Source organism: Notothenia rossii (assembly GCF_949606895.1).
Source record: "Notothenia rossii genome assembly, chromosome: 9".
NCBI lineage: Eukaryota > Metazoa > Chordata > Actinopteri > Perciformes > Nototheniidae > Notothenia > Notothenia rossii.
This window is the reverse complement of record NC_136907.1, coordinates 61,669,866-61,693,225: the sequence shown is the minus strand read 5'-3', so window position 1 is coordinate 61,693,225 and position 23,360 is coordinate 61,669,866. Positions and strand designations below refer to the sequence as shown.

The 23,360-nt window shown below is 42.6% G+C and overlaps 2 protein-coding genes across 2 annotated transcripts in view; both read left to right on the top strand.

Annotated features, from left to right (window-relative positions):
* The first annotated feature begins 162 nt into the window (after positions 1-162).
* On the top strand, positions 163-9,449 carry rnf126 (ring finger protein 126). The gene is made up of 9 exons (XM_079647271.1): positions 163-320; positions 1,493-1,551; positions 1,656-1,716; positions 1,803-2,041; positions 2,500-2,568; positions 2,678-2,747; positions 3,682-3,775; positions 4,639-4,754; positions 8,670-9,449. The coding sequence occupies exons 1-9, from the start codon at positions 246-248 to the stop codon at positions 8,820-8,822; spliced, it is 936 nt and encodes a 311-aa protein (XP_079503397.1). The 5' UTR covers positions 163-245; the 3' UTR covers positions 8,823-9,449.
* A 431-nt stretch (positions 9,450-9,880) lies between these two features.
* The window catches only part of LOC307017627 (potassium/sodium hyperpolarization-activated cyclic nucleotide-gated channel 2), a 36,774-nt gene continuing 23,294 nt past the window's right edge, over positions 9,881-23,360 (top strand). Inside the window, exons 1-4 of the mRNA XM_079647270.1 lie at positions 9,881-10,617; positions 11,464-13,220; positions 15,585-16,008; positions 18,194-18,355. Coding sequence (XP_079503396.1) covers positions 12,022-13,220; positions 15,585-16,008; positions 18,194-18,355 — 1,785 coding nt within the window. The 5' untranslated portion in view covers positions 9,881-10,617; positions 11,464-12,021. The remainder of the gene's footprint in view (positions 10,618-11,463; positions 13,221-15,584; positions 16,009-18,193; positions 18,356-23,360) is intronic.

Here is a 23,360-nt window from a genome sequence, read left to right as displayed (position 1 = left end):
ACATAGTTATATCATTAGACTCTACTATTCCATTATAATCTCTATAATTTCAGCTCTAAAGGACACATTTTATTTTATTTACATAATTTTATTTTTTAAAGCAATTTTATACCGGAAGTATTTTCCTCGATAATTCTTTCTTCCTGCCATGGTTAACATAACGTATTTTTCCGCTGCAAGAGTCAGGTTTAGTTGTCCCTTGTTGCTATCCGTCCGTATCCTACGAACTAGCGTCCTGCTTAGAAATGGCTGAAGCTCCCCCACGGCCCTGCCGGTTTTTTTGTCACCGGTGTTCCGCAGAAATCAGCCCGCGTCTACCGGTAAGGCCCCATATACCTGCTCCACTAGTGAGAAATTATATTTGTGTGGTTGTATGTGTTTGTTGCGGACAACCAGTCAAATAGACCCAATGCTGCTGTTTAGCTACGCTAGTTAGCTAGCCCCATAGAAAACAACGGTCCAGAGTGACAGTGAAGTGGTTGTAATTTAGTTGGTGGTACACTCACGTTTAATCTTGTGTTTTTTAAACACATCATAGATCCCACTCATAACAGCTGAACATATTTGTAGCGTTTTACTTTAGCACCTTGCTAGCTAACAGAAGTAAGTGTAGATTCACTTTCTAAATCACATCTTACAGGACGTTTTGGTTTCGATGTTATGATGTTCAGGCTGGTAATAAAACACGTTTCATTTAAATGTCTTTCACATAAGTCTTGCTCTGTTTATTGTGGTTGTCCCTCAAATATAAGTACATTTTTCACAATAGCTGCCCTATCTAGTCTCAGTCAGTCAGTATTGCTGCTGCAGTAGTAACACAGCCATTCATGGGAAGCTTCTTGAATGTTACAGTAACAGTATCTTTATTGGCAGTACGTCAGCTGTTTACCTGTGTGACAACACAATGTCACCATATTGTATTTATTAATTAGAAGTGCTCACAATGTGTTATTAACAGCATGTCAGTTAATGTATTGTCAGTGAGTCATCTGGAAATGTGGCCATCATTCTTAACCTAAACATAGGCATTGTCTGCACTTCACAGAGATACATGTTTATAGGAAAGTATGTATTTGAAATGTTTTGAATATAATATAATCAGTTGCCATTTTATTATCTTATGTGTTCACCTACATACAACTGCAGTCTAATACAAGATATTTCCTAAGTGTGTAGTATAGTATTTTGGGGCGTCATTACTGCCAAATACTGAAACATATTTTTACTATTTTGTCAACCCCATTTATATCAGTTATGGTAGATTAAATATTATAAACACCTCTCAGTATAACAACATACAATTCATAAGCAGCACACAGATTCTTTAAAATTACTATTAAGTTGAATTAGCACTTCTCTAACTGTTATAACCATAATAAGGATAGCCTTTTATGCTGAGCTGTTGAATAAAGGTGCACGTTTTGGCTAGTTCTATCTAATAACAGTTATGTTGTGTACATTCCTAATATTTACATTTGTATTTTCACGTTAGGACTACACCTGTCCACGCTGTGATTCAGGTTTCATTGAGGAGCTTTCTGAGGAAAGAAGGTATGTCTGATAATTGTGTGTCTCACGAATTTGATTAGTATAAAGTATATTTCTAAGTCTTAGCGTTGTACTTTCTTCCCCACTCCTCATCTGTATTTATGCAGTACTGATAATGGGTCCGCATCCACGTCCTCCAGCAGCGATCAGAACCGCCCAGCCTTTGAGGTCAGTGTGAGTTGTTGAATCAGCTGGTCCAGGATACATAATCGCCCTGCACTGTGTTTTGACATTGCCTCTGTCTTCTCTTCTAGAGCATGGATCACCAACAATTGTTCACATTCCCCTCTGGGTACGGTCCATTTGCACTTGGGATTTTCGATGAAAACTTCGACCTTCGAACGCGGCTACCCACAGAGGACAACAGAGAGACAGAAAACAGGAGGGAAAGGGAAATGGCATCGCGGCAACGATACAGTGCACGGCAACCACGGGGTCGACATGTTCCTCGAAGACAGGGTACGCGCCATGAAGGAGTGCCCACATTAGAGGGGTGAGACTTTTTCAGCAGTAGTGTGTATTGAAGGTTGTTTTGGGACTAGGGAGAATACAGGAAAACATTAGCTGCTAATGTGTAATGCGTGCTTTATATGTTATTTAAAAAACGTAGATTAAACACCATTATTTCCAGTTTTAGAATATGGTGACATTATACATTTAGATGCATTTAACATGGAGAACCTTCCTTAACAACAGTTATGTTATTCTTCGTAGTACTATATTAGCCTATTATCTAGTATTACCATTTTAAAAACAAAGAACTACTATTCCTATAAAGAACAAATGGCACATATCCAGTAGTACCATTTGTATAGAGTATTAATGTATTGTTATGATCGTAAAACTATTAATAGATAGTTAAATATAAAGATGTTCCATATGTGCAATTTAGATAAGAAGACAATTGGAATTTCTTCAGGTGTTGAAAGTGTTGTTTTTTTCCGGTTACAGGATTATTCAGCAGTTAGTAAATGGAATAATAGCACCTACCGCCATGCCAAATATGGGGATGGGACCATGGTAAGTGTAACTCTCAGTAACTTTGATGCACTTTTGTTAACTTGTTTTATATTATTGATTTAAAAAAAATATATATATATCTGTAGTTCACTACTTCCTTGTCTTGCAGGGGTATGCTACATTCTAATCCAATGGATTACGCGTGGGGAGCCAATGGACTTGATGCTATCATTACACAGGTATAAAAAGGGTTTTATACCATTTTTTTTGTCATGACAGTGGAGAAAATACTGAATATCAGTTTGGCGGCAACAGTGTCTGAAAAACATTTTCAAGAGCTCCCAAAATAGTACTATTTATAATATCATACTTATTATTTGAATACATTAGGGGCCGACCGATTATCGAGGCCGATATTCCGCATTTTACAGATTATCGGTATCTGCCTTTTTTTAATCAAAGCCAGAGAGGGACCTTCTCAGATTACAGGCAGGTGTGAAGAACGCAGACACAGACAAAGGCAAGCAGCAGCAATGAGCGGTGTTTCGAAGGTAACTCATTTGAAAGCCGAAATTCAATAAACATCCCAATCCCCTATGCTGAAGTTGCAAAAACACCTCGATTTTATGCTCCAATTCTATCGGTTCCCTTTTTACTGGTTTATTTCCATCATTTAGCACACGATATTATGGTTTACACAATACCTTTTGCTTGTTTGTAATCCCGTGTTTGTGTGTGTGCTCCATGTGTGTGTGTGTTCTCCGTGTGTCGTCCGTGTGTGCGTGTTCTCCGTGTGTGGTGAATGATGGAAAGAAACCGGTAAAAAGGGAAATAAATGGACTGTTTCGAACTGGAAACTTTGTTTCTGACTTTTATTCGGTAGCAAACTTTGTGTGCGTCAATTACAAACAAAAGCGGATCCTCAGAGGCTTAAAGCGTTGGCTTAGCCTCTACATATAGTCAAAAAATGTATGGCCTTCCGGCGGAACCTCTCACCAACAAACATAGGTTCCTACCTTTATACCCACAGTATTAATTGGCTCCTACAGTATGTTAGGTTGATATTGATATTTGTTTTGATAGTGGATGTCTCAAAGTTGTCATTCACAGAACAGCGTTGTGGTCATGCAGTTGATTTCACATCCATTGTGATATTGCTTTTTTCCCTTGTAGTTATTGAACCAGTTTGAAAACACGGGCCCGCCTCCTGCAGACAGGGAACGGATAAAGACTTTACCCACAGTGACCATCACAGAGGAACATGTGGGTAAGTCCACGTCTCTCTCTCTTACAGTTACTCGCTCATGTGCTGTGTCTACATTCCTATCCTACCTTATTTAGACAAGCTAAGTAAAATAACTTCACAATGGCACGTATTGCTAAATGCAGATCACTGTGAGGATGGTGCAATAATAATAATAGCCAAAAAGAGGACGTGGAACACTGGCATTTCTCTTTCTTAATTGTAGCCTTTTAGTCTGAAGGGGAGGGACCATTAAACTTAAGAAAGCTGTAAACGCTGCACTCAGTTTTTTACAATTGTCAAGTGAGCAAACGAGCCGGCAGATATTTAACTGCCGGCCAGAATCGTGGTTTAGACAATCAACACGGACACCCTGCATTACCCTGTCGAAATGCTAACTCTACCCACGCAAGTACAAAGTGCACACAATGTACTACATGGAAGTGTACAGAAGTATCCCAATTGATACACAGTAATTATCTATCAACCATCCTGCAACAGCTTTTTTGACCAATCTGCCAGAACGAAACAGGAAAATTCTCCCTATGATCAGTGTGGTTCTTCGTATTGGACTGGCACAGGCTGTCAGCTTTTCAATAACGGTATTTTCTCTATAACGAGAACAAGGCTAACAACAAAAGGTGACTCTTACAATTTCCTCTTTTCATTGCATATCATTATCCCAACAGACAGACTAAAGTGGGAAGAATTCTGCATTTATTTGTATTTATATGTGTAGTTCTTCTTGTGAGTGCTTCTGAAGAACTTGAATTTAATCTTTGCAACACTGCCTGAAGTCACATACACAGAGCCAGTGTGACCAATTCTTTCGATGGCCGTTATCTCACACGGACAGACCGATGACATGTGGTTTTCTGTTTGTGCAGGTGCTTGTTTAGAGTGCCCTGTGTGCAAAGAAGACTACAGCGTGGAGGAGAATGTTAGACAGCTGCCTTGCAATCATCTGTTTCACAATGCCTGTATAGTGCCATGGCTGGAACAGGTACGTGCATCCCCAACATTTATCTTTTGTTTGGAATCAGCTACTTCCAGCTATAAAGCCACATTTGTGTGAGATAGTTTGTTTATTATAACCGTTGTGCTTTGTGAAAACATCTGACGCTTTTCTCAACGTGCTGCAGTGTGAGCAAGTAAACCGCAGGGCGACGCAAATAAACAGCAGCCTGCATTTTCTGTTAAATGTATTTGTAGTGACAGTATGCAAAAGAAGCAGCAATGCTTTGGATTAAACAAACTGATGCGTCACCTCCAGTTTTAAACATACAGTGGGGAAAAAAAGTATTTAGTCAGCCACCAATTGTGCAAGTTCTCCCACTTAAAAAGATGAGAGGCCTGTAATTTTCATCCTAGGTACACCTCAACTATGAGAGACAAAATGAGAAAAAAAAATCCAGAAAATCACATTGTCTGATTTTTAATGAATGAATTGGTAAATTCCTCGGTAAAATAAGTATTTGGTCACCTACAAACAAACAAGATATCTGGCTCTCACAGACCTGTAACTTCTTCTTTAAGAGCCTCCTCTGTCCTCCACTCGTTAACTGTATTAATGGCACCTGTTTGAATTCGTTATCAGTATAAAAGACACCTTTCCACAACCTCAAACAGTCACACTCCAAACTCCACTATGGCCATGACCAAAGAGCTGTCAAAGGACACCAGAAACAAAATTGTAGACCTGCACCAGGCTGGGAAGACTGAATCTGCAATAGGTAAGCAGCTTGGTGTGAAGAAATCAACTGTGGGAGCAATTATTAGAAAATGGAAGACATACAAGACCACTGATAATCTCCCTCGATCTGGGGCTCCACGCAAGATCTCACCCCGTGGGGTCAAAATGATCACAAGAACGGTGAGCAAAGATCCCAGAACCACACGGGGGGGACCTAGTCAATGACCTGCAGAGAGCTGGGATCAAAGTAACAAAGGCTACCATCAGTAACACACTACGCCGCCAGGGACTCAAATCCTGCAGTGCCAGACGTTTCCCCCTGCTTAAGCCAGTACATGTCCAGGCCCGTCTGAAGTTTGCTAGAGAGCATTTAGATGATCCAGAAGAGGATTGGGAGAATGTCCTAGGGTCAGATGAAACCAAAATAGAACCTTTTGGTAAAAACTCAACTAGACGTGTTTGGAGGAGAAAGAATGCTGAGTTGCATCCAAAGAACACCATACCTACTGTGAAACATGGGGGTGCAAACATCATGCTTTGGGGCTGTTTTTCTGCAAAGGGACCAGGACGACTGATCCGTGTAAAGCAGTGGTCACCAACCTTTTTAAGCTCAAGATCAGCGACCTCGGCCTAGGTGAAAGGCGAGATCTACCTATTGCAGAATTGAGCGAAAAAGACGGCCCAGACAAGGCTTCCAATTGGACGCCTTTTATATAGGCTAATTGCATCTGAATTACTGTTACAATGAAGGCTCCATAATCAGCTCACGGCATATAGGCAGGGGTAAAGTGCTATTGGGGGGCGGACCTCACCTCCTCTAGGGGGGTCCTCACCTCCTCTAGGGGGGTCCGGGGGGATGGTCCCCCGGGAAGATTATTTTTTAAATATTGACGTTGAAAGCATCAATCTGGTGCACTTTGAGAGCAACATGAAGAGATCTATGGATACCTCTCTCAGCATCCATATGAAACAGAACTGTAAACAGATTTTCTTTTTCTTTATGGATATTTTACAAGTCACTCCCCTTTTTAAACTGTATTCTTGTTTTACTGACATACTGTATAGTAGGCTATTTCATACCTGTTTTTCATTTATTCTCTTATTGTTTGTATAACTATAATGATCATATGAAGGTGTGCCGCGGAAATAATCTTTTGAATAATTTGTGACAAAACCGTTCCAAACACTTTGAGAGTCCTTTAGCTCACCTGAGCCCCTCAGTCTGACAGGAGAGGACTCTCCTCCAGCTTGTTGTGGAAACAGCTCCTTATGTCTGTTAGTGCAGCTAGCTAACCAGATGCTAACATCACGGTCCCCGCTAGCACCGGTCCCTCTCTCTCCCTCTCTCACACACACAGAGCCGAGCTTGAATGACACAAGCACACGTGTATTTCCATGCAACTCTCTGATTGGTGTGGTGTCTTGCCTCTGTTGCGTTCAGTGAACACGGGAAATTACAGTCCTGCCGTTGTCTCTTGTGTCATGATGAGGTTCACGTAAAGCACAGTTAATGTATTATATTATTGAGGTGTCTCAAATATACGTCAATCAAGTGGCACCTGCTAACGGGGTGGTGGATGATAGGTTTACATCTAAAAACGTATTTTTCAAACATTATTATTTTGAATTTAATTTTTCTTTCTTTTGTTACTTTTTTTTTTTAACGGTCCGCGATCTACCCGCACCACGATCGCGAATCAACTGGTTGGCGACCACTGGGTAAAGGAAAGAATGAATGGGGCCATGTATCGTGAGATTTTGAGTGACAACCTCCTTCCATCAGCAAGGGCATTGAAGATGAAACGTGGATGGGTCTTTCAGCATGACAATGATCCCAAACACACCACCCGGGCAACAAAGGAGTGGCTTCGTAAGAAGCATTTCAAGGTCCTGGAGTGGCCTAGCCGGTCTCCAGATCTCAACCCCATAGAAAATCTTTGGAGGGAGTTGAAAGTCTGTGTTGCCCAGCAACAGCCCCAAAACATCACTGCTCTAGAGGAGATCTGCATGGAGGAATGGGCCAAAATACCAGCAACAGTGTGTGAAAACCTTGTGAAGACTTACAGAAAACGTTTGACCTCTGTCATTGCCAACAAAGGGTATATAACAAAGTATTGAGATGAACTTTTGTTATTGACCAAATACTTATTTTACACCATAATTTGCAAATAAATTATTTAAAAATCAGACAATGTGATTTTCTGGATTTTTTTTTTTTCTCATTTTGTCTCTCATAGTTGAAGTATACCTAGGATGAAAATTACAGGCCTCTCATCTTTTTAAGTGGGAGAACTTGCACAATTTGTGGCTGACTAAATACTTTTTTGCCCCACTGTACCTCTGGTGAATCCCCTGAGTGATGTTGTATTGTTACAACAATACATTCAAAACGTTTAGAAACATTTTACTCTTATAAATTAAAACACTACGATAAGTGAAGGAGTTCCAGTATCTCGGGGTCTTGTTCTCGAGTGAGGGAACAATGGAGCGTGAGATGGGTCGGAGAATTGGAGCAGCGGGAGCGGTACTGCAGTCGCTTTACCGCACCGTTGTAACGAAAACGGAGCTGAGCCAGAAGGCAAAGCTCTCTGTCTACCAGGCCATTTTCGTTCCTACCCTCACCTATGGTCATGAAGGATGGGTCATGACCGAAAGAACGAGATTGCGGGTACAAGCGGCCGAGATGGGTTTTCTCCGCAGGGTGGCTGGCGTCTCCCTTAGGGATAAGGTGAGAAGTTCGGTCATCCGGGAGGGACTCGGAGTTGAACCGCTCCTCCTTCGCGTCGAAAGGAGCCAGTTGAGGTGGTTCGGGCACCTAGTAAGGATGCCACCTGGGTGCCTCCCTAGGGAGGTGTTCCAGGCACGTCCAGCTGGGAAGAGACCAAGGGGTAGACCTAGAACCAGATGGAGGGATTATATCTCTTCGCTGGCCTGGGAGCGCCTTGGGATCCCCCAGTCAGAGCTGGTTGATGTGGCCAGGGAAAAGAAAGTTTGGGGCTCTCTGCTGGAACTGCTACCCCCACGACCCGACCTCGGATAAGCGGGAGAAGATGGATGGATGGATTACGATAACACTTTATGAAATTGGCAAAGAAAAGGATTGGATACAGGGTTGTATTTTTCTTATGTATGTAGGAGAATTTAGTATATATTTTTTGTATCCAAATATACCATGTTCTTTCGTATTGAAACATCTAAAGTCTCATTAATCCTTTTTTTCCACAGCATGATACCTGTCCTGTCTGCAGGAAGAGTCTAAGTGGACAGAACACGGCCACAGACCCACCCGGGTTATCAGGAATGAGCTTCTCTCCTTCATCCTCCTCCTCTTCCTCCCCTAGCTCTCCTAACAATGAGAATGCTGCCAGAAACTCTTAGATTTTTCACCGTCACCACACATGTAAAAACCTCACAAATGAAGCCAAGCGAGACGCAGCGGCTCCGAGCTGAGACCAGGGCAGTGGTCCGTCTCATCTCTAGGGGACGATGTGAGTCGAGTTGAACTCTGAATCTGTTGCAGACTTTAAGTCGTCATTCCTCCCCCTGTGCTGAACGGACGCCCGGTCCAGAGCCTGCTGCTATTGTTTCCGAGTATTTGAGGAGGTGGGACGGGGTGATGTGGAAGGAGGATCCAGAAAGGCTGTCACCATAACAATAAGAACTGGAGCGGAGTTTGAGCGGGCAGCTTTTTGACGGAGACTTGTCGAGTCTGGGGCACATTTTTTATTCAAAAGACAGAATGCAACTTTTTTTAAAGCCTGTGGTGGTGCCGAGTGCATAGATGTGTAGATAGAGAATTTGATATAATTGGTCAGCTGCTGTACAGCTCGTGGATCAAACTGAAACTTTGTGGAAAGGAAGCTGAGTGATGCACTTTTTATTTATTTTTTTGCACCTTTTTTTCTTCTTTTTCTTTTGCACACAATTGTGTCTAATGGTGGGAATGTGGATTTGGGTAAACTACTGAACAAAAAAACAAAAATGTCTGCAGTGAAAAAAAAAGAAGGTTGTTTTTATTCTGGTATATTTTTTATTAGAGTTTGATCGAGTGTGTTTGGTGCAAAGGTTAAGATCCGCACAGCTTTACAGTGGACAAGTTGTTCTTGCAAACAATCAAACTCACTTATTTATTGAACCCTTGCCGAAGACCCATATTGAGCAACATAAAAAGAAAACAACTGTATAAAAAGGCATGGGAACATCTTACCTCTTTGAAACTGGCCAAATGTGTTTCACTAAGTGTTTAAATTTGATTTACTGATTTTTCGTACAGTCACAATAAAGTGGTAAAGCAAACAAATCCTTCATGTTTCTCCTGATAATGAATGGTTTTTAAAATATCATCATCAAATGTTGCACCAGGAGGTTTAATGTTACACTTTTATTAATGCTTAAATATCAACAAAACACTTTTTTCAAACTTCCACAGGGCATATACCTTTTTATAGGCACTATCAGTTCTTTTTTGCTATTCTGTTGACAGAAATGTAAAACCAATGTTGATAAAAATGCCTCAATGGTCTTCATACCTCTGTGGAACTGGGCAGCATGCCAGATGCCAGACATTTCAAAAAAGGATTTATTCTAAAAAATGAACTAACGGGTTTTGGCTGAGTCACCCGACCAGAGGATTTTATATTCTAATAAATACAAGTTACAAATAAATCTGTATTCCTGATGGTACCAACCTTACCAGAGTGTGACATTGCCTTCCACTGCAAATACATTAAAGCTGCTACTGGTTGGATAATTAAATAAGGGTGAAAGAACAGAGGCCCTGATTGAAAATGCTGACTTAAATGGTACAGTACCCTATTTTTTTGCTTTACTTTAAAAAAAAAAAAACGTAGTGTTTACTATATGGGCTTTTCTGGTTCCTGTACTACTACAACATGTCTCTGGGCCTTTCATACCACCACCACTTGCATACTTGTCTGGCGTCTGTTCAACACTCCTTTTTATTTTATTGCCATTTCAGCAGATCGCTGTCTTCTTTGTCTCCATCTTTTTTTGAGAGCGTCACACCGCTGCATCGAACCAGCAGGAAATTAAAGTGAACTTTGGTGCAGCTGCAGCTGCAGCATTGTCTAATGAAGTGGAGGGAGGCTGGCAGAAAGAGCAGGGGAGGGGGAGAGCGGTGACGCGTATGACTTCTCAGCAGTGATGTCAAAAGGTATGAAACATGCAGGGAGGAAATGTTACTCTAACTTTAATTTGCAGCAGTGATAATATTTAGATTCAATGATTGGCACCAGTTATATAGTCATGCTGATTTGATAAGCAGGCCTTTGTGAGTATTTGTGTGTAGATACAAGCTATCCTTCATATGAGGCCAAAATTAGACTCAACCAGAACAAAGAAAATAGGCTAACTACTCTGTCTCTCCTGTAGTGACAAAGCACTGGATTGTCACGGCCCATTTCCCTATGTGTTGCTCTGCAGCTCAAACATGCATTCAGGCTATTTTAGTGTAATTCTAAATAATGGAAATGTTATTATTGCACTGCACTTGCGGAAGACATTTTTATGCTCATATGCAATTTACACCAGAGCAAAACACATTCATCTTACTGCAGCAGCATGCACCTGTCAGTCCATGCACTACATGAACACCTCTGCTGTTCTTGGTGACCTTTGTTACAGGTACCTGCACGGATTGTGCAGTATATGACTTGAATAGCTAATTGACCCATCCTCAGTTATCACCCTTTTATACACAAATCGAGGACACATAGCACAACTAGAGTACAAATTGTAGTTGTGCATTGTGTACTTTCAATAAAAAAGACATCTTGGATTCGTGTGCATAGCTCCAGGGGGAATAAATGAAAGAAATCAAAAATAGAAGGGGGACAGTGTGTTCCCTCAGGTGCATAAAGCCAACAACAAGATCAGGCACATTTGAGACGACAAGTTGGACAGTATCTTACCTTTTCATCAAGATATTTACGTTATCTGTTTAACTTACTTGTTCCTGTTTCTGTTTATTCAGTATTTAACTTGATTTCTGTTGTTTCAGGGTCACCTAACGTTGAACATTGTTCTGCCTTCTCCTGTGCCTCCTTTCTGTGGCCGCTAGGGCGCACTAAGCACCAGCCATGGCTAACACCAGTTCAGTGAGGTTGTCATTGAAAGCACCTTTAAAACATATGACATCATTGGAGTTTTCATGAACACGTGGTAATGAAACTGCTGACGTTAGTTTGTACCCTAATTGACAACATATTGAGCATGTATTTCAGTGTGGCTATTTAGAAAATAGTTACTTGAGGCAAACCAAGCTTTGGGTCATCATGACAGAGAGGCATCAGTCGGAGGCAGCTTGAGTGGAATTAGCAGGAGAATAGGCTAATTTAATTTAATGATATTTGACACGCAGTCAAAGGACTCACTTAGTGGGAAGCTTGAGCATCTGTGACACAACGACTAGTGAAAGTAAAAGCGCAGTAGTTTGCAAAGAAGTCACGTCCACCCCTCCCATGCCCCTCTCTCCTTTCTCTCTCCCTCTCTGCTTCTCTCCATCTCCCCTCCATCTCTGATTGGTTTTCTCCAGAGATAATTGGAGGCAAAATTTGATATGCTCAATGTGATGGACAGGAATGAGGTTTCACCGGCTTCTGATGCCACCATGAAAAAGAAGGAGGTGGACGGCAGTGGACGCAGCCACATCAGCGCACCAACGGCTGCCGCGTCCAAATGCACAAGGAGCACTAGCAGCCAGAACTGCCTGGACTCCGGCTCTCCTGTCGCACCCAGCGCTAAGCAGCTCGGCGGGGCCAGCAACATCGTGATGGACGAGGCGGAGGATGGGGAAGAGGAGTCCAAGTTCCAGCATCCGCGGTTGCGCCGAGCTGGGGGGAGCGGCAGCGGCGGAGGTGGAGGAGGAGGAGGAGGAGGCGGCAGTATCAGGATGAAGAACTTTACGCCAGGAGGGGGAGCCGCGTCCTCGGGTTCCAGGAGAAACTCAAACAAGGAGCCCTGCCACACGCACACAGAGGAAGCTCCTGCCGCTCCACGGCCCACCTCTGCCTCCAGAGCTACGGCGACCCAGACACCCAATCCGGGCGATGCTGCCCAGCGCGGCGAGACCAGCAGAGCATCAGGGGCGGGGGCGTCGGCGGCAGCGGTCGCGTTAGAGGTTTTGACCGCGGCAGCAAGTGATGGTTGCAAAAGCGTCGCTGCAAATTCCAGCATGAAATGCAACAAAAACGGAGAATGCAGGAGGGACTCGGGTACCGGGAGCCTGCGCTCAATCATCTCCAAGCAGGAGAGGCAGACAGGAGGGTCGGGGAGGGCCGAGGACGGAGGGAGCGCCAAGCGAGGAGCCCGTAACTCGACCACCGCCAGCATGGACGGCTCGATCACACCAGGCGGGTCCATGACCGGGGGGCACGGAGGAGACAGCGTCAACCCCGGCTCTACCCCGGTGACCAGCGGTTTGCCCGAGAAAAAAGACTCCAGGGTGTCCTTCTCTAACGCACCGAGCCGGAAAGCCTCGTCCTCGCTGCACGGCCCGACTCAGACCCAGACCCAGCAGCCGAGGAACTCTGTCACTTTCCAGAAGCTGGAGGATGGACCCCCAATCGTGCCTGCCGAGGACTCGGAGCCTCAGGACAGCCAAGCCAGCTTCATGCAGCGGCAGTTTAGTAGTATGCTGCAGCCTGGAGTTAACAAATTCTCCTTACGCTTGTATGGTAGTCAAAAAGCAGTGGAGAGAGAGCAGGAGAGGGTAAAATCAGCTGGAAATTGGATTATCCACCCTTACAGCGATTTCAGGTAAGAGCTGGGGCTGCCATTGGTTGCACGTTGAATGTCAAGAGGGGCTGTATGGGTCCCCATTGTCATCCACAAATAACTTACTACTGAGTCCCCACGGTGGGAAAAATACATGCGTGGTTAATGTAAAAGGCTGCTTCATTTTTATTTCATCCCCTCTGGTTGAATCTTTAGAGATTTGAATCGATGCATTACAACGTGCTGCCAATAATCCCCCAAACAACCTGTTGTCAGGAAAACGGACTTGAGCAAAGAGTGTCCTAAACAAATGCTGTTCCAGTCTGAATGTACAGTAGCGCATGTCTGAGATGCTCAACAAGCCCGGCCTGCTAACACATCTAGACTTTTTGTTGAAGCACCCTTACGTTTAACAAAGAGGACAACGCTTATTGGGGCTTTATTAAAACTGCCATTATTTTTTTCGAAGATCTGGTTAAAATGTGCAGCAGTATAATATTCTATCATCTGCGACAAGAGGCGTGCTGAAAGGATATAGGCTGTGTGTGTGTGTGTGTGTGTGTGTGTGTGTGTGTGTGTGTGTGTGTGTGTGTGTGTGTCTGTGTGTGTGTGTGTGTGTGTGTGTGTGTGTGTGTGTGTGTGTGTGTGTGTGTGTGTGTGTGTGTGTGTGTGTGTGTGTGTGTGTGTGTGTGTGTGTGTGTGTGTGTGTGTGTGTGTGTGTGTGTGTGTGTGTGTGTGGTGTGTGCGATGCACTCAGTAATGGAATGTCACCTTGAGCCAAGTGTGCGAAAACCTCAAGCATGCATCACTGGAGACATAACCGCCTGCACGGCTCCCCTGATCCTGCATTTAATACATTATGTTATATGTTAAGGCTCAAACACCGATAAGACAATATTTAAAGACATAGATATGAGCCACGAAGGCTCCTCGTGACTCGGGCTTGATGAATTAGCTTATAGTCATTTTCTCGACATGTATCAGTCGCTATATTGTATTAAGGTCAGAAAATGTGAAAGTTTTCCCCTAGTATGGGCTGCGTGGTTTCAGCACCACAAGGAGGGGATAGCTCCCGAATAATTTGGAGTCGTCTTGCGCGTCTGAATGCTACCTTTAACCCCCCCTCGTCCCCCTTAACAGCGACATTCATGTTTGGCCTATTTTGGTCACATTACGCCGACTCAGTATTAAAGCCTAAACTTCAGACAGATGTTTTATTTGACGACAGGTGGACACATTTCTTTACCATGATAGCTAACACACGGGTAAATCTGTATCTCCCCCTAAGTACTGCATAGTTAAAGTTGCTTCAAATATTATCATGGGATGGTTATTATTATTGTCATGAAGTGGAGCAGCTTGTTGCATAAGTCGCAGTGTGATGACTCAGCGCTGCACCTGTCCTGCAGAGCTTCCTGTGACGGGCTCAGACATCTCTTAATTCTGTCTACCCCATCCAAACTGCCACATCAAAGATAGCAGATGGTTAGACTGTTGCCTTCTAGGTATCCATACAACTCTAATAAATTAAACATAATGTTCTGTTGGTCCTGATTGACAGCTCAAGTCACTGATGTTTCAGTACAACACTAGAGCAGTTTCTAATTGATGAGACGCCTCATTTGATCTGCTATAGAAAATGTCAGAAAAGGACTTCTCTTTGGAGTCTCTGAGAGCTCTGTAAATCAGGTTTAAAACAAAAAGTAAAACTGCAGTTACTTGGATCTTATATGTGTTTTACTTTAGTTTGTTTATATGAGGTCTAATTTACTCTAAACACGAGTCACCGTGAGGAACAATAGACCTTTACATTGTAAAAATATGGAATATTGTAATATTTTATCAAGTGTGCCAGCTCAGTCTGTTGAAAAAGGATGAATGATCGTTTCCAGTCTTTTCTGCATTAGGTCAGAATAAATGAAAAAAAGACAAAAATCATAAGGAACATTGTTGCAATAATAGTTTCCTTTAATTTTGTACAACTAGACTATAGTGCAGTATTTGTAAGTCAGGCCAATGTGAGTGATACGAAAGGAGGTTGAACGTTTCTTCCATCATTTGAACCCTAAAAAGTATAGATATAGAAATAAACTTCATCAGCCAGGAGCCGAGACAATTATAGGAGTGGTTTATTTGCATTAAAATAATTTGTGTGGTAAAAGCAGGTTCATCTCATTATTCTCTGAATGTTTATGCATGCAAAGGGAAGACTTAGTACTTCGTTTACTCTTTCCCATCTTCAGTTAGTAAGTCTCTTGTGCCTATCGGCTTTCCACAGCAACTCTCATTCTTATCTGACTCTATTTTTGTCTTTTCCCCCTCCCCCTTTTCCCCCTCAACACATACACACTCAAATACATGTTAACACACTGTCATGCACACACCACAACGTCACACACCTGCTAGGTTCTACTGGGATTTCACAATGCTGCTGTTTATGGGGTGCAACCTGATCATCATCCCCGTAGGCATCACCTTCTTCAAGGACGAGACCACGACGCCCTGGATCATCTTCAACGTGGTCTCCGACACCTTCTTCCTCATGGACCTGGTGCTAAACTTTCGCACTGGAATCATCATTGAAGACAATTCAGACATCATTTTGGACCCTGAAACCATTAAGAAAAAGTATTTAAAAACGTGGTTCATTGTAGACTTTGTGTCCTCCATCCCAGTGGATTACATATTCCTCATAGTGGAGAAAGGGATCGACGCGGAGGTGTACAAGACTGCTCGGGCCCTGAGGATCGTCCGCTTTACCAAGATCCTAAGTCTTCTGAGGCTGTTGAGGCTCTCTAGATTAATACGCTACATTCACCAATGGGAAGAGGTAAGAGGATTTACGAGTGTCCCTCAGTAAATATTATATCAACTCCAATCACACAACTCATAGGCACAAAACCCAATGTAAAAGGTCACTGGTTTGCCTCCAATATGCTGATGTTGGCTTGCGATCAAAGCAACAGTCTGCCTGCTCTCCTCCGCCTGCACGCTCCATATTAATGTTCTCACCTGCCACCTGGTGAGAAATGTAAAATGTCAGCAGGATGTTTGAGCTTTAACAAACTTTGCATTCTAATTACTGTTATTGTCACACAAACCCCCCCACTTACCCTCCGTGTCTCTGTCTGACCTGGTAGTCCCACAGGCGACGCCAGGCGGTCTAATAAAGCAGCCTATTACCACGGCAAAGACACTTAATCAATTAAGGTGCCAGAGGAAGAGCAGGTGGGGTGGGGTGGGGGGTGATGATAATATGCAGCACTAGGGGGCTGTTGAATGCGATTATGTATGTCAGTAATTGTTCATTTAAAAGGATCGGATAGGGTAAGCTGGTATTCCCTCAGAGGCCTGACAGATTTTGGATGTGACGATGGGTGCAGTTGCTAGGTAGTCTCCACTTCTAGTAAACTGAACTCAGTGACACAATCCTGCACTTTCTGGCCACTCAGCTTTGATTTACTTTGTGAAGGATGCACTTTGTCGGGGCTCTGCTCCAAGTTCTCCATTGGGCTCCCCTTTCTATAATGAAAGGGAGCTGCCTGGGAGACCGGAAGTCCAACCATGTCACAAGATCACTCAACTTTAAGTTTATGCCAGTATTGGCAGTCTGGTGCTGGCATTTTGCAGTGGTGAGCACTGCAGAGGGGCTCGGTTGCAAACTTGACCTTTGGATAATTGGATTTCTGAAGATATGATGAGATACACACACATACACACACAAAGTGGTGCATGATGGGAAGTGATACTTGCCATGCATGGAGAATGAGGGGAGATGGGGTGAAGAGTGAGACACTGACACAAAGGAAACGACCAGTTCCAAAGCCCAGTCTGTTGGGCATTATATGTCATAGTTTATTTTGAAATCAAAGAATCTCAGCCCTTAGCTTCTTTTAGTTCCTGTAACAGTATGAGCTGTCCGTGGTGCTGAACATCACCATTAGCCGGCACAACAGGACCATGTGCATTACAGTTCCTCTCATCCAACCTCAGCGAAAATGATATGACAATGACTCTAGTTGGTCAGTTGTTGATTGATATCAACTGACAGAGAAAACCCCATAAAGGTTAAAGTGACATTTAGAAAGATCAGCACATGTGATTCATGTCCAGTCTCATCCCTCATCCCTCCCATCGCAGAGCATCACTTATCTCTCTGCTACACCAAGTAAGAAATGACCCATTTAACAGACCTTCTTACAGTGAAAAGTTTGCCATTTCTTCCGATCTTGACCTAATAAAGATTAGCATGCAGCCGTAAAGCACCAACAACGGGAGGTTCGTCCGTCAGTCAGGTGATAGATGATTGGCCTAAGTGTCTGTCCAGTGACTCACTATGATTGATGTGTGAGACGACATAGGCTCACAGTTGTTAAGGATCATGATGGTCCCTGTCCATCACTCTGTGTGAATGTGTGTATGTGAGCGGGTTGGCATGCCTGTCTGTGTTGTTGGTGTGTCAGTGTGCCTGCGGGCTTGCGTGAGTGTGTTGTGTGTGTGACTGGACTCTGTGTTCATGTCTGAGCCTCTGATTGATGTCGTGTGTCTCTGTGTAACAAATGCCCCTGCTGTGTTTGATGTGGGACTGAAGTGAACTTGTCTCCCCTGCTCATTAATCAAACTTGGTATAATCCAGGAGCTTAGTGGGAAGCCATTGACAAAGTTGAAAAATGAACGCCATATTCCATGAGTTCATCAAGATGCTTTTTGGTAGGGACTGTATCTATTTAAATATGTATTAATTATATTATTATAACTGTCACAAAACCTTATATCCACTTGGGATTGATAAAGTAGTTTGAAAAGTTCCACAAAATAAAAAAGATCCAAGGAACTTTCCAAAGCAAAGTTCACACTTTTAGCTGCTCTGCATGAGTTGTTGAACCAACTCTATTTTTAACACTATGAAATAGCTTTTCAACCTTTGCCAGAACAATTCCATGGCTCTTCCTTTTTTTCTATCTCCACATGTCTCAGCACAATGTAACCCCCACTTCCTGTTTTGTTGTCTACAGATCTTCCACATGACCTATGACCTGGCTAGTGCGGTGATGCGGATCTTTAACCTGATTGGTATGATGCTGCTGTTGTGTCACTGGGACGGCTGCCTACAGTTCTTGGTCCCCATGCTGCAGGACTTCCCCTCAGACTGCTGGGTGTCCCTCAACAAGATGGAGGTATGTAATGGGGAACCGTGTCTGCGCATACCAAGTTGCACATATCCCCCCCAGAACTGGATTAGCATATTTTATTCTGCGTTGATTGGCAAAGAGCTAACGTTGGTCACAGAATATCGATTGAAGTTTCTGGCCGCCATCAGGAAATATTGTCTGAACGTCAATCAATATTTTTGGACCATGATAAACTCTTTCTCTTGGAGGAAAGCCTCAAATCTCTGAGTGAACTTTTGCACCAGAAAACATTGGGTTTATTTCCCTTTCAACTCCTTTCCTGGCACAAAAATAAATCTATTGCGTTGTTAAGCATCTTGTAGTATTGGAGGAATTTGGGTCATACTCAAAGATGGACATTTAATAATTTGAAACAAAACTAAGAGTCTACAGCCACACAAAGCAGCTCTTTGGAGAGCACAGTGGTGGTTTGAGCTAAATGCTAACAGCATCATGCTCGCAATGATAATGCTAATATACTGATGTTAATCTGCTATAATGTCTTCGACGTCCTCTGTCTTAGTTTGGTGTGTTAGCTTCTAACTTGATCTATTTCGCACTACACCTCATTACGGCAGCCTTCTTGGGTATATTCAAACATATTGGACAAATTAAATTGAGACATGAATATAGTGCAACATGAAAAGCCAGGAGAACATCAAAGTCTTATATCGATAGGAGATTGGTGATTAGAGTTCATATATCAAAGCAGGCTTCATCCTCAGGGGAGCAACACAGTCTGAACAAAATGTCCTTGGCACCTAAGCGACAGTAGTTAAGATATAGTATTTATACATTATTATTCAGTCTGAACCAAGGTTGTGGACCCACATTTACACCCCTAGTGTCATGCTGCTGTCTAAAGTGAAGGGTCCTCTAGGTTAGCAGCAATAGCGTAATTGACATCAATATGGTCCACGTTTTAAAACAGCGCATTGCACTATTCATGGAGCTATTATTATCCTAGTTATTGTTTCAATTTGCAATTACTAATTCAGGAGGAACAGACAGCATTACTTTCCAACAACTCTAAGAAAATGACTCATATCCGTGCCCTCTGCAGCCGATCTGAAAATAATGAGAACGCTGTGAAAAAGAAACCAGAGATTTAAGCACCTCTGGATCCCTCCGTGGTTCCTCTTCAACATGGTGGGGTGATGACAGGAAAGATAAAAGAGGAAAACGGAGGGATGGGGGATATGGCCCGGCAGCTGGTCTCTTTGTTGCCATGTCTCTCTCAGAGAGATAAAAGCTGCTTGTTTATAGGTCCTGTCTGTGAGCCCAGCCGTTCACTGAGTGAGGGGAGACCACACTAACCCAGACATGAGGCACAGGTCCAAATGGGGTTTTACAAAGATTGGGTCCCGCTTCTCTACATTCATCCAGCCTGCCACAACAACTTTATTTCCTGGATGGCAGCAGTGGTTGTTGTTTTGTATTGCTTTACAAAAGTAATTACTGTTTGAACAAGTTAATGTGGGGAGGAGGATGAATGTCCCCCCTCTCATGTCTGTCAAAGGCCTTTTGCTTTAGGTGTCAGACACAGACACACTGCCGTTTTTATGGTAATATTTTGTAGAGCTGGACAGTATTGACAAAACCATATATTATACAATTGATTCAGGATCTCTGCATCAATAATAATAATAATAATAAAAATGTTGGGTTTGATGAATGGTGCTTTCATGGGACATTTAATCAAAATTGACTGATGGGGAAATATAATATAATATATAAATATGAACTATAAGAAGGCAGAACAGGAGGAAGCATCTGCTATAATTCAGCCAACATTACTTTTGTGTTATCTTTAAAATAATAAAAAATACATTTCAACTTGTATACAATCATTTAACAATACTCAGGATGCAGACGTTAAGAGATTTTATCCACAGCGGGTGTGTCCACTCTCCCCGAGGCTGACTCTTAACAATGTCCAAACCAGTCTTTGATGTAAAACATCCACTGGCTGCCTTCTGCTGAAATACACCCACAAAACAACTCTGAATGCAAAGCACGAACTGACTCATACATCAATGTTTTTTCATTTCAAGAAAAAGGTACTCCTAGCAAAATTCTTTCCTCAGTCAATCCACAACAAATGAATCAGTTATTTTGATAATCTGTCAATTTGTTTCAGCCTATTTCGAAAAATGTCTTAGCTTCACCTTTACATTCAAATACATCTGATTTTGGTAGGTTGGTCAGACAAAATAGTCAAATTTAAGATGCATCTTTTGTGTATTGATAAATGAATCAAGACATTAAACAAAGGCTACATGTTGGATATAAAATATGCAGCTTTGGTCTTAAACTATTAATGGTATTTTATTTCACTTGTAAGAATTACATAATCAGTGCTGACTTATCACAACCTAAACTCCACTACTACTTAATTGATCTGCTTTAATAAACTAACATGTCTCACCAGAAGACAACCTTGTGCAGTGTGCAGAGTTTGAAGTCCTGGATGATGGAGTTTGGGGCCGACAGGAAACTGCTTTCTTTCTCTGTACACTCAAAGACAGCCCGTCTCCAGAGAGCCCTCACTCTGAGACGAAGGGGCCGCTCTGGCATGGTACAGGCTGCCTACAGCCACCTGAGACCGCCCTCCTATTGAGTGGCTGACAACTTGTAACATGAGCCATTGTGTTGCAGCAGGCCATCCATCACGCCTCGCACCCTACAGTGGCTCTTGTGGTGAGGGGCCCAGAGGCAGGACCCATGGAGGGCGTTGAGAACACTGTGTAACCCTGGATGACATCCTCCAACCAGTCATTGGGTTCAGCCGAACTTGTAATACCTCAGGGAGCAAAGGTTGTTTTTGCAGTGCACCCATTCATTTCATTTAGATTATATTTAGCATTAGCTTAACGCAGCTTTGTCAGCTATATAGATCATCTCCAGTGCAGTTTGGTGGCAGAGCCTCGCTGCATCATTGAAGACGACTGTATAATGATACTGACAGCAGTGCTAACTTACAGGCACAGGGTGTATATTTTCAACCCTGTAATTACAACTGTGTGTGTGTACCCATCCCTCACTGTATCCACATCACAGAGCAGTTTTATTATCCCTCACTGCCATCAGCGGGAGGGGGCTTTGCATTACAGTGGTCTGCTACCTCGAAGAAGATGAGCTGGTAATTGCTACATAATGTGTTAAAACACTTTATTTACTTACTGCACCTACTTTAACCAAACAGTATTACAGGTCTGCTGCTGGACGGTTCAAATTGGATTTCTCACTCGGCCTGTAACATTATGAACATGGAAAGTGAAAGCTGTTGTCTAACCTCAGTAATAGGCGGTGTTTGTTTTCTGGGTGAGGAGAGAAAAGGATGTGATTATCTCAGTCCCAGAGGAACTCAGGTGTTTCCATTGTGCTGAAGCCAAGCAATGCTACTATATCACACTCAAGAAGAAGTAAAGTTACTGTAATTAAACATATTTTAAACAAAGGGTATTGTATTGAGACACTACTCAATAAAATGCTGCTTCGAAGACAGGTAAACACATTTGGCATTCTGACTGAGATCATTTCAAAATCATTGCATTTTAGAAGCTAAACCATCTCGACTTAATTGAGACTATAAAAGTCATCATCAAATCTTAGTGAGAAATCTTCTTTAAAGATCGCTTTAAGATCTTAAATGCAAACTCAATTGTTCATAATTTGCACACTGTCGGCTTAAAAGTGATTATAGACTTGAAACAACATATATGGAACATATTCTACACATAAAGGTTATTTCAGTCATGGTCATAATCGCTTTCTGTTGCTCTACAGGAGCTTTGTAAAGTAAAAAAGAAAACTCTAAATACCTCACGTCTGGGCTTAGAATAACATATTCCTGGAAGCCTGTGTTAGAAACTGGGGTCGTGGAGTTTGAAAAGACGTGGGCATTTACAGATAATTTAAGCTTTTAAGTTGCATTATACAACAAAATATTCTATATGTTCTTTGAACTTGCTATTAGAAGCTAAAATTCGACATCAGATGCAAATGAGTCATTTTTGCTTCTAACAGTCAACCCAATTTGACTGGAGTTCCCCTTCAGAAATATAATTAATAATTTAAGTGTCTCTGTCACTGTAGGAGAGTACTTCTAAAAGGTTTGTTTAACTTGGGAATGCTGAACACGTTCATCTACACATGCAGGTATTAAAGCAGTACAACAGCTAACATACTGGAGGGGGAAACAGCTAGTCTGGGAGTGTACTAAGAAAACAGCAACTCTTAAGCTCACAAAAGTGACATGTTTTCTGTTTAATCCATAGACAAACAGAAATGTAAAAACAAGTTATGATTTGACGTGCCGATTATAGCCAGGCAAGCTGTCTCCCTTTGCTTCCAATCCTGCTAAGCTAAGCAAGCTGACTAGTTCCAGCTCCATACTTATCGCACAGAAGTGTGGTATCAGTCCTATCATGTCGGCAACAAAGCTAATTAGTTTAACTATAAACAATGTGAATTAGGGTTTCATTTAATGAAACACAACCACACAAACCAGGCAACCATCACACAGAGTTCATGTTGATAGATCGAATACTGTGAGTGCCACTTTCCGCTTGGCCTTGAAATGTAATGTCAAATGTACTGCCCCCCCCCCCCCACACACACACACACACACACACACACACACACACACACACACACACAGTGAGTGAGAGAGAAAGACAGAGAGAGCAGGAGACGGAGCAGACTGTACAATAAACTCAGATAAGCCATTGTAAATGTAACCTTGTGTGTGTGTGTGTGTGTGTGTGTGTGTGTGTGTGTGTGTGTGTGTGTGTGTGTGTGTGTGTGTGTGTGTGTGTGTGTGTGTGTGTGTGTGTGTGTGTGTGTGTGTGTGTGTGTGTGTGTGTGTGTGTGTGTGTGTGTGTGTGTGTGTGTGTGTGTGTGTGTGTGTGTGTGTGTGTGTGTCAGGGCCAGAGAAGAAGCTTTGTTACATGTGTGTAGATTATCTTTTGATATTTGTCCAGTTTATCGGCAGTTGGACACACATAGA

What these genes read in the sequence shown, in the direction of transcription:
- rnf126 (XM_079647271.1), top strand. Translation starts at nt 246, where the DNA reads ATGGCTGAAGCTCCCCCACGGCCCTGCCGGTTTTTTTGTCACCGGTGT. An exon ending in AGAACCGCCCAGCCTTTGAG is followed by an intron (nt 1,717 to 1,802) that starts GTCAGTGTGAGT and finishes CTTCTCTTCTAG; the next exon opens with AGCATGGATCACCAACAATT. An exon ending in AATATGGGGATGGGACCATG is followed by an intron (nt 2,569 to 2,677) that starts GTAAGTGTAACT and finishes CTTGTCTTGCAG; the next exon opens with GGGTATGCTACATTCTAATC.